Below are 11,376 nucleotides of genomic sequence, written 5' to 3'. Positions count from 1 at the left end.
ATCAGGATTGGAGGAAGACTCATTAACAACCTGGAGATATGCAGATGACACAACCTTGCTTGCTGAAAGTGAAGATGACTTGAAGCACTTAGTGACAAAGATCAAAGACTCAATTACTCCATCTTCACTAAGGATTACACCTCAACATAAAGAAAACAAAAATTCTCAGAGTGGGTCCAATAAGCAACATCATGATAAATGGACAAAAGATTGAATTGGTCAAGGATTTCATTTTGCTTGGATCCATAATCGATGCCGTCCATGTTCTTCCTCACAGGTGCCCATGCATAGACACTGGCCTGGTGTCTAGCTAGGGGCCATGTCCTTTGTTCCTGTCCGTATGAAGTATTCCCCTCCCACTGCTGCTCTTCCAGTTGCTACAGGACCTAGTGCCTGTCCGTCATGGGCTTCAGAGAGACTCAACAGCTATCTTACACACTCACTCTTACACACACTCACATACACACACAATCCCACTTAAAAAGACCTCCTACCTCGCCAACACAGAAAGGTTCTTCTGCACAGCAGGGCTCAGCTGAGACCTCACAAATGCGGCAAGGTTGACCTCCAACACGGCTATCTTATTTCCAAACATGGCCGCGAGCAAGCAAAGCACCTATAAGGGTCCGAGCAGAGCGGTGATGAGTAACAGCACTGCGTAAAGAAGAAAGGAGGGGTGTGCACACATCACTCTAACCGTCGATGCAACTTTGATGATTACACCAGCTTCACTTAGTCACAGCCACACTACTGGCCTGGCCATTGTAACCGTTACGGCATCTCACTTAGCAAGCCAATCACTGTACCATCACACTGAAGGATGTACCAATTACAGTAAATGCTTCTTACAGAGATTACACACAGCAGGCAGTGCATCACTAACCTTCTGCCTTGCGGGTTTGCTCGTTATAGCACACGAGCCGGCCACTTTAACACTGAGGCCCGTCACGTCTTCATTTCCAGAAGAGAGAAATGAACAACGTTAAAGAGACAAGGAAAGGGAACAAAGTGCCTAATGACCCATTGCCGTTCACCGTGCGAGTGCTACACGGCACCAGGCCCTGGCATGTGGCTACGACAAGGGGAATGAGGGGAGCCAGCAGTGAGGAAGGCGCAACTGAGGGGGGGACCAGGAATGAGGCAGGCAGGTCAGGGGTTGGGGGCAAACGGACACAGACGTGTGTGTGTGTGTGTGTGTGTGTGTGTGTGTGTATGGCGGGGGGCAGGGTGTAGGGGACCCAGGAGCAAGGCGGGCAGGTCAGAGGGTCTATGAAGGGATGCAGCAGACCAGTCTAAAGTGAGGTGAGGGGATCCAGGAGTGAGGCTGGCAGTTTTGGGGGTGGGGGAGAGATGAAGAGACACAGGAGTGAGGCAGGCAGGTCTGAGGGGGAATGAGGTAGGTTGGTTGAAGTGAGGTGAGGGACCGAGGAGCAGGTTGGTCCGAGGTGGGGTGAGGAGAGTGAGAACCGGGCAGAGGGGGTTGTACAGTGAAGGACAGCAGAGGGCCCATTTCAGGGGTGTGGTCAGCTGTGCTGAGAGCCCCACAGAGGCTCTAAGAGTGAACAGGAATGTGTCCTGTGGATTCCGGCACCCCCAGCTCTGACCTCCTTGAATCACCATCCCCCCCACCTCCCATGACGACACATGGCTTACCCTCAGTCCGACAAACAGGCTTTTATGCCAAGACCTTTGCCACCCTAGGTACCAGGCAGAGAAAGCAAAATAACACAAATTGACTGCAAGGAGGATTTGAACTCTGCTCTCACCTTTGTAAAGCAAAACAGCTTCCAGTTCAAAGTTTGCCAAGTTGAGGATGAATAACCCGGCCGAGCTTCCGATCCACAGACAAGCGGTGTTCACAGAAGGACGGCTGCTTTTAAGAGAAAAAGGGAAAGGTGCTGATGGCCCTGCAGGTCCAGTGCCAGTCTCCAGCTTGGCACCACGGCTCAGACCACACATGCAGTGGGCACCGTGGGCACCTCCAGGGCAGCTCCATTTGCTTCTGCACGTGACCAGGCCCGTGAGTGATAATCACACCCTGACAAGGCCCATACTGAGATATTTGGGGGCTGCACTAAACTGCTAACCTAAAGGTTGGGGGTTCAAGTCCACCCAGTGGGAAACGGGTGGTGACTTGCTTCTGTTACCATGGCAGCCAGGAAATGCCATGGAGAAGTTCCATTCTGACACACAAGGGCGCCTGAGTCAGCAGACAAGAAGCACCGCTGGCGACACTGAGTGGTGCCAGCACGAACTCTCAGCTCTGACTGAAAGGGGAGGCCCAAGGCCACTCAGAGGCCCCACCCAGAAAGGCCTGGCAACCGACTTCCCCAAAGTCGGCCCGGGAAACCCTAGGAGCACAGGTGCAGTGTGATGCTCGTGGACATGCCACAAGGCAGGGCGGAGACAGCCGTCTCTGACCTTCACGGCTTTCCTTCCTGGGTTATAAACGAGGCCGAGGACAACTTCACTGCAGAGGCCCTCTACACGCCGCCAGACTCCAGTGTGACCGCCACCAAGCCCTGAGACAGAACTGCCAGATGAAGACATGACTCCAAGGAGCAGAAGAACTTCTCTGACAGAGATGGGTGAAACCCCCAAGACTAACGCCCCTAGTCACCCTTCAGGAAGAAAAATAAAAATTACAAAACCCTAATGCACAACTAGGCGCTCTGGTAGCATAGTGGCTAAAGCACTTGACTGTTAACCAGAGGGCTGGCGGTTCAAACCCACCTGCCACTCCTCGGAAGGAAGGTTGGCAATCCTACTTCCGTAGTGATACTGCCTCGGAAACCCAAGGAGGGGTCGCTAGGAGTCAGGGCCGACTCGACGGCACATAACAACAACAACAACAACAATGCACAACTATGAGTTAGTAAGAATTTAAATACCGGCCTGTGTTTTCTCCTCTTTTTCAGTTCACAAATAAGATAAACCAATTAACAGACAAACTTCTGTCGTGCGACAAGAGACGTAAGCTTCCTAACTCAGCAGGGCCTCAAGTGTAGTCTTCACCCAGGTCCTTCCCTCTCCTCACCCCTAGCCCCATGCACCCACCCAAACTTCCAGCACCTTCCACCGAGGAAGGCAACAGCTCCAGACACCTCCCTCTGGGCTCGTCCTCTGCATCCTCCAAACAACATCCCACATGTGAGCCAAACACACGGTGTGTAGAACTATAACTAGGTCATGGAACCCTGGCTTAAATGCACTGATAAGGCCCACAGCTCTTAGGCCAGCACATAGAGAAATCCACGGTCAGAGGTGAATGTTTTAGAGTAAGCCTGTTAATACAGTCTTTTATTCACAGTTCAACAGTGACTTCCTTATGTTGCAAAATAGCTGTAATATTTCTATCACGCACACGGATTAATAAATTCACGTGGAGTTAATCTTAAATGTGTGATACGTGTCACAGATGGAGACAAAAAGGAAATTGGAAAGATGTATGACTGTTCCCTTCTCTAAAGGAAATGTCCCATTACAGAGGTAAACATCTGCTTAGATTTTGGTGAGCAACATTGAAAATAACTTACTCCACTGTGGTGTTGTTAGGTGCTGTCCAGCTGGTCGGACTGCGAGCAATCTCATGAATTATCAACGAGACACTGCCCTGCGCCACACTCTCCATCACTGCTACGGGAGCCCTGCGGCAGCCACCTGCTGCTCCATCCCACCGAGGGCCTTCCTCCTTTTCACCGACCCTCTCCTTGACCAGGCATGATGTCCTTCTCCAGGGACCCGTCTTTAATAACATGGCCACACTAAGAAAGACAAAGTCTTGCCACCCTCACTTCTAAGGAATATTCCAGTTGTACTTCTTCCAAGACCCATCTGCTCATTTTTCTGGCAGATTATGGTATATTCCGTATTTTTCACCAACACCACACTTCAAATGTGTCAATTCTTCAGTCTTCCTTATTCATTTGTCCAGCTTTCACATATGAAGCAATGCATCATATGAATCTTGCATATGAAAATACTGTAGCTTGGGTCAAGTGCACCTTGGTCTTCAAACTGACATCTTTGCTTTTTAACAATTTAAAGACGTCCTTTGCAGCAGATAGGCCCAATCCAACATGTCATTTGATTTCCTAACTGCTACTTCCATGGGTGTTGATTATGGATCCACGTAAAATGAAATCCTTGCCAACTTCAGTATTTTCCCTGTTTATCATGATGTTGCTTATTGGTCCAGTTGTGAGGGTTTTTGTTTCCTTTATGTTGAGGTGTAATCCATACTGAATGCTGTAGTCTTTGATCTTCACCAGGGAGTGTTTCAAGTCATCTTCCATTTCAGCAAGCAAGGCTGTCATCTGCATATCACAGGTGCTGATGAATCTTCCTCCAATCCTGATGCTATGTTCTTCTTCATACAGTCCAGCTACTCGGACTATTTGTTCAGCAAAAGCATTGAGTAAGCATTGTGAAACTATACAACTCTGATGCACATCTTTCCTGATTTTAAAACATGCAGTATCCCCTTGTCCTGTTAAAGGACTGCCTCTTGGTCTATGTACAGGTTCTGCACGAGCAAATTAAGCATTCTGGAATTCCCATTCTTCATGTTATACATAAATTTTTAGGACCCACACAATCGAATGCCTGTGAATACTCCAAAAAAAAAAAAAAAAGTGAACATCTTTCTGGTATTCTTTAGTTTCAGCCAAGAGCCATCTGACACCAGCAATGATATCCCTCGCTCCATGTTGTCTTCGGAATGCAGCTTCAACTTCTGGAAGTTCCTTGCTGATGAACGTCTCCAGTCATTTTTTAATTATTTTCAGCAAAATTTTGCTTGTCTGTGATAATAATGATATTGTTCAATGATTTACACATTCTGTTGGGTCACCTTTCTTTGGAATATGCATAAATAAGGATCTCTTCCAGTTGGGTGGCCAGATAGCCATGTTCCAAATTTCTTGGCACAGACACCTGAGCACTTCCAGTTTTGGATCCATGTGCTGAAACATCTCAATGGGAATTCTGTCAACCCCTGGAGCCTTGCTTTTTGCCAGTTCCTTCAGTGCAGCTGGAACTTCTTCCTTCAATACTTTCAATTAGTTCTTGATCATATGCTACCTCCTGAAATGGATGAACATCAATTTCTTTTGGTACAGTGACTCTGTGTATTCCCTTCCATCTTCTTTTTGATGCATCCTGTATCATTCAGTAGTTTTCCCATAGAATCCCTCAATATTGATTGCAACTCAAGGCACAATTTTTTTCTTCAGTTCTTTCAGCTTAAGAAATGCCTGCATGTCCCTCTTTCCTTTTGGTCTGCTAACTCTAAGTGTTTGCGTATTTCATTATATTCACTGTCTTCTCGAGCTGCCCTTTGAAATCTTCTGTTCAATTCTTTTATTTCATTATTTCTATCATTAGCTCTAGTTACTCTGTGTTAAAGGGCAAGTTTCAGAGCCTCTTCTGACATATATTTTGGTCTTTTTCTTTCTTCCTGTCTTTGGCTTTTTAATAACCATTTGCTTTCTTCACATATGATGTCCTTGATGTTATCCCACAATTCATCCAGTCTTCAGTCCCTGGTATTCAATGCATCAAATCTATTCTTCACCTGGTCTCTAAATTCAGGCGGGATATAATCAAGTCTTATTTTAGCTCTCATGGACTTGTTTTAATTTTCTTCAGCTTCAACTTGAACTTGCATATGAGCAATTGATGGGATAGTTGCGCCCCCCACACACACACACACCTTATTCTAACTGAGGATATTGAGCTTCTCCATCACCTCGTTCCACAGATGGAGTCAATTTCATTCCTGTGTATTCTATCCAGCAAGATCCATGTGTATAGTCATCATTTATGTTGTTGAAAAAAGGTACTTCCAATGAATAAGTTGTTACTTATTCATTGGAAGTAATTCTATCATTCCATCTCCAGCATCATTTCCAACATCAAGGAAGTATTTTCCAACTACTGATGCTTCCTTTTTGTTTCCAACCTTCACATTCCAACCACCAGGAATTATCAATGCATCTTCATTGCATGATTGATCAATTGCAGACTGCAGGAGTTGGTAAAGAGTTACACATTAGTGCTTAGTATGTAAATTTGAGTAAGAGTTGTATTATCTGGCCTTCCTTATAGGCATATGGATGTTATCCTATCAGGAACAACACTGGACTTCAGGGTTTATCTTGAATGTTCTTTTTGACAAGGAATGTGACACCATTCCTCTTCAATTTGTCATTCTCAGCATACTAGACCATACATATGATTGTGTGCTCAGTAATGCCTAGCATATTGATCTTTAAGCATTCCATTTCATTTTTGATGACTTCCAATTTTCCTTGGTTCATACTTCATAAATTCCATGTTCTGATAACTAATGGATACTTTCAGCTGTTTCATTCTTAGTCATGCTACATCAGCAAATGAAGTCCCTGAAAGCTTCACTCCACCCATGTCATTGAGGTTGACTCCACTCAGAAGAGGCATCTCTTTATTATCATGTTCTGATTACCTTCCCACCTGAGGGCCCATCTCTGGCACTGGATCTGACAACACCCCACTGTTAGTCAGGTTCTCACTAGCCAACTCGTTGGGACATAAAGCACCAGGTCCTTCTTCTGAGTCTGCCTTAGACTGAAGTGCCACTGACGCCTGTCCACCACGAGGGAACGTGCTGCTATCTGATGCCTGAGGCATAGCTTCCAGCATCACAGCAACACACTAGCCACAATAGTATGACAAACTGGCAAATGGGTGGTGGATGTATTCTGTGGTGATGTTGTTAGGTGTGGTCAAGTCATCGCCGACTCACAGCGACCCTACATACAGCAGAATGAAACACTGCCCAGTCCTGTGCCAGCCCCATGATCCTTGCTGTACCTGAGCCCATAGTTGTAGCCATTGTGTCAATTCATCTCGTTGAGGGCCTTCCCCTTTTTCACTGACCCTCCACTTTATTAAGCATGACATCCTTTTCCAGGCAATAGTCCCTTCTTACAACACGACCAAAGTAGTGAGACAAAGTCTGGCCATTCTCGCTTCCAAGGAGCATTCCAGCTGCACTTCTTCCAGGGCAGATTTGTTAGTCCTTTTAGCAGTCCATGGTACTTTCAGTATTCTACACCAACACAACTCAAAAGCATCAACTCTTCTTTGGTCTTTTTTATTCATTGTTCAGATCTCACATGCATATGAAGCAGCTGAAAAAACCATGGCTTGTGCCAGGCACACCTTAGTCTTCAAGGAGCTATCTTTGCTCTTCAGCACTTGTAAAAGGTCTTTTGCAGCAGATTTGCCCACTGCTATACATTGTCTGACACCCTGACTGCTGCTTTCATTGGTGTTGATTGTAGAACCAAGTAATATGAAGTCTTTGACAACTTCAATCTTTTCTATCTTTATCGTGATGCTGCTTATGGGTCCAGTGTGAGGATTTTTATTTTCTTTATATTGAGGTGTAATCCATACTGCAGACTGTAGTCTTCAACCTTCATCAGTAAGTGCTTCAAGTCATCCTGAGTTCCAGCAAGCAAAGTTGTGTCGTCAGTGTATCGCAGATTGTTAATGAATCTTCCTCCAATCCTGATGCCACATTCTTCTTCATATAGTTCAGCTTCTTGGACTATTTGCCCAATGTACAGATTGAATAAGTATATAGAAAGGATACAACCTTGACGCCCTCCCTTCTTGATTTTAAACCATGCAGTGTCCCCTTGTTCTGTTTGAATGACAGTCTCCTGGTCTATGTACAGATTCCTCATGAGTACAATTAAGTGCTCTGGAATTCCCATTCTTCTCAATGTTATCCATAGTTTGTTATGATCCACACAATCAATGCTTTTGCATAGTCAATAAAGCACAAGTGATTATCTTTCTGGTATTCTTTGCTTTGAGCCAAGATCCATCTGATAGCACCAATGATATCCCATGTTCCACATCCTCTTCTGAATTCAGCTTGCATTTCCTGAAGTTCTCTGTCAATACACTGCTGCAACCATTTTGGAATTATCTTCAGTAAGATTTTACTTGCATGCAAAATTAATGATACTGTTCAATAATTTCCACATTCTGTAGGATCACCTTTCTTTGGAATGGGTACAAATATGGATCTCTTCCAGTCAGTTGGCCAGGTACCTGTCTTTCAAATCTCTTGGCATAGCTGAGTGAGTGCCTCCAGCGGGGCATCTTTGTATTGAAACATCTCAATGGGTATTCCATCAATTCCTGGAGACTTGTTCTTCACCAATTCCTTCAGTACAGCTTCAACTTCTTTCTTTGATACAATTGGTTTTTGATCATATGCCACCTCCTACAATGGATGAACATCGATCAATTCTTTTTGGTATAGTGACACTATGTATTCCTTTCATCTTCCTTTGATGTTTCCTGCATCACTCAGTATTTTGCCCATAGAATCTTTCACTATTGCAACTCGAGGTTTGAATTTTTTTCTTCAGTTTTTTCAGCTTGAGAAATGCCAATCCCTTTGCGTTTTCTAACTCCAGGTCTTTGTACATTTCATTATAATAATTGATTTTGTCTTCCTGAGCTGGTCTCTGAAATCTTCTGTTCAGTTCTTTTAGCTTGTCATTTCTTCCATTTGTTTTAGCTACTCTCCGCTCAAGGGCAAGTTTCAGAGTCTCTTCTGTCATCCATTTTGGTCTTCTCTTCTTTTCTCATCTTTTTAATGACCTCTTGCTTTCTTTATTTATGATGTTCTTGATGTCATCCCACAATTCTTCTGGTTTTCAGTCACTGGTGTTCAATGAAGCAAATCTACTCTTTAGATGGTCTCTAAATTCAGGAGGGCTATATTCAAGGTCATATTTTGGCTCTCGTGGACTTGTTGTAATTGTCTTCAACTTGAACTTGCTTATGAGCAGCTGACAGTCTACTACGCAATCAACTCCTGGCCTTGTTTTGGCTGAAGATATTGAGCTTTTCCATCGCCTCTTGCCACAAATGTAGTCAATTGGATTTCTGTGTACCCCATCTGGTGAAGTCTATGTGTATAGCTACCATTTGTGTTGTTGAAAAAAAAGGTATTTGCAATGAATAAGTCGTTGGTCTTGCAAAATTCTATCATGCTATCTCCTGCTTTATTTCTGTCACCAAGGCCAAATTTTCCAACTACTAGGGATTTCTTTGTTTCCAACTTTTGCATTCCAATCACCACTGATGATTAACACGTATTGATTGCATGTTTGGTCAATTTCAGACTGCAGAAGTTCATAAAAATCTTCAATTTCCTCATCTTTGCTTTGGTGGTTGGTACGTAAATTTGAATAATAGGTGTATTACCTCGTCTTCCTTGTAGCGGTACAGATATTATCCTATCACTGACAGCACTGTACTTCAGGATAGATCTTGAAACATTCTTTGTGATGATGTATGCCATGCCATTCCTCTTCAATTTGTCATGCCCAGCATAGTAGGTCATATGGTTGTCTGATTCAAAATGGCCAAAACTGATCCATTTTACCTCACTAACGCTTAGGATATCAATCTGTATGCATTCCATTTCATTTTTGATAACTTCCAATATTCCTAGCGTCATGCTTCATACATTCCATATTCTGAGTATTAATGGATGTTTGCAGCTGTTTCTTCTCATTTTGAGTTGTGCCATGTCAGCAAACGGAGGTCCTGAAAGCTCAACTTTATCCGTATCATTAAAGTTGGTTCTACTGTGATGAGGCAGCTCTTTCCCAGTCATATTTTGAGTGCCTTCTGACCTGAGGGGCTAATTTTCTGGTGCTGTATTGGACAACGTTTCAGGGCTATTCATAAATATATCAGACAGTGTTTCTCTGCTATTCATAAGGTTTTCCCTGGCTAATTCTTTAAGAAGTAGATGGCCTCTTCCTTCTCCTAAGCTTGTCTGTCTGGAAGCTCCACTGAAAACTCATCCACCGCAGGGAACCCTGCTGGCATTTGAAACACTGGTGGCACAGCCTCCAGCCTCACAGCAACATGCAAGCCACCACAGTATGACAAACTGACAGACACGTTCTTCTCCCTTAGCGTTCCAAACCACTATGCTCACTACCTGGCCTTCCCCTTACCTATATCTGGCTGTTGGCCAGATACCTGTATACGGCCATCAGCCCTGGCTTCCCCCTTCTTGCACGGGGGCTCTCCCCTTACCTGTATATGGCCATTGGCCCTGGCTTCTTGCTTCCTGTCTGGGGGCTCTCCCCTTACCTGTATCCAGACATTTACCCTGGCTTCCCACTTCCTGCCTGGGGGATCTCCCTTTACCTGTGTTAGAAGGGCTTAAATATGCTTGTGAAAAAGTTTACCAACTTTGAGGCTTAAAATTTGCAAGCCTAAGAACACTTAGGGTTAGCATTAATTAAACAGACAAAAATACTTGCTCAAATTTAACTCTAATATTCATCTAAGGAATTGAAGAGGAAGGCCAAGTTGGTCACTCTTACCATTCATACACTTGATTCAGAATATGGGACAGGTCACAGTGTTCCAGCTGCAGGATAAGAAATGCAACTTCAACCCTGTCTTCTTTTTCCTGCTCATTTGTAGAGGGCAGCCAGCTCTCTCCTAGGGAACAGAACTACTGAGAATCTAAGAAGTGGGATTCAGATTATCAGTCAAGTTAAATGGCAAACAATTTGGTCAACAATGACTTTAAAACAAAGATGAAAAGGGGCAGAGAAACTAGACGAGTAGAAACAGAAGAACCAGAATGCAAATGAGAATGTGGACATATTGTGAAGAATGTAACCAACCCCACTGGACAGACTGTGTAGAAATTGTCCAATGGGAATCTAAACTGCTGTTTAAATGTTCACCAGGAGCACAGTCAAGAATTCTTCTTTAAATTCCCAGCTATACAGTGGCACTGAGGAAGAGCAAACCATAGAGAGGTGCATGGGGGTAGAGACAACAAAGATGAACCATCTGCACACACAGTACTGTATTGTCAGTGAAGGCAAACATGGATATATGGGTGGATAGATGGGTGGACAGGCTGAACAATTAGATATGTCTATGCAGGGGGGAGTATGCCTCAAGGCCATGTATAGGGTTGGCAGACATTATTTCTACAAGTGTACTGGTATGTTCTGTAAGAATTCCCAGGTATATAGTAGAGCTGACAAGACAGAAGGTTGTAGTCACATCTTGGTCACAGCCAGCTACCCAGAAAGAGTGAGTAATTGGACTTGTAGGCTCGGACCATAGTCGCAGGGGACATTAAGCTCAATTGGCATAACATACTACACAAAACCTTGGTTCACATCCTACTTTGGTGAGTAGCAATTGGGATCTTAAAAGCTTGCAAGCAGCCATCTAGATGTAACGGTGGGTCTCTCCTCATCCAGAGCAAGGAAGAATGAAGAAAACCAAAGATTCATGGAAACAATTAGTCCAAGCGACTAGTAC

At 44.2% G+C, this 11,376-nt stretch overlaps 1 protein-coding gene across 1 annotated transcript in view; it reads right to left on the bottom strand.

Moving 5' to 3' along the window:
• The window catches only part of WDR27 (WD repeat domain 27), a 137,646-nt gene that overhangs the window by 96,167 nt on the left and 30,103 nt on the right, over positions 1-11,376 (bottom strand). Inside the window, exons 8-11 of the mRNA XM_007950504.1 lie at positions 10,413-10,530; positions 1,767-1,873; positions 884-951; positions 495-616 (exon numbers count right to left, since the gene is read on the bottom strand). Of these exons, the coding sequence (XP_007948695.1) occupies positions 495-616; positions 884-951; positions 1,767-1,873; positions 10,413-10,530 (415 nt within the window). The remainder of the gene's footprint in view (positions 1-494; positions 617-883; positions 952-1,766; positions 1,874-10,412; positions 10,531-11,376) is intronic.

This window comes from Orycteropus afer, unplaced genomic scaffold, assembly GCF_000298275.1.
Source record: "Orycteropus afer afer isolate SDZICR_OR568_19922 unplaced genomic scaffold, OryAfe1.0 scaffold00273, whole genome shotgun sequence".
Classification (NCBI taxonomy): domain Eukaryota; kingdom Metazoa; phylum Chordata; class Mammalia; order Tubulidentata; family Orycteropodidae; genus Orycteropus; species Orycteropus afer.
This window is presented reverse-complemented; position numbering and strand designations above follow the sequence as displayed.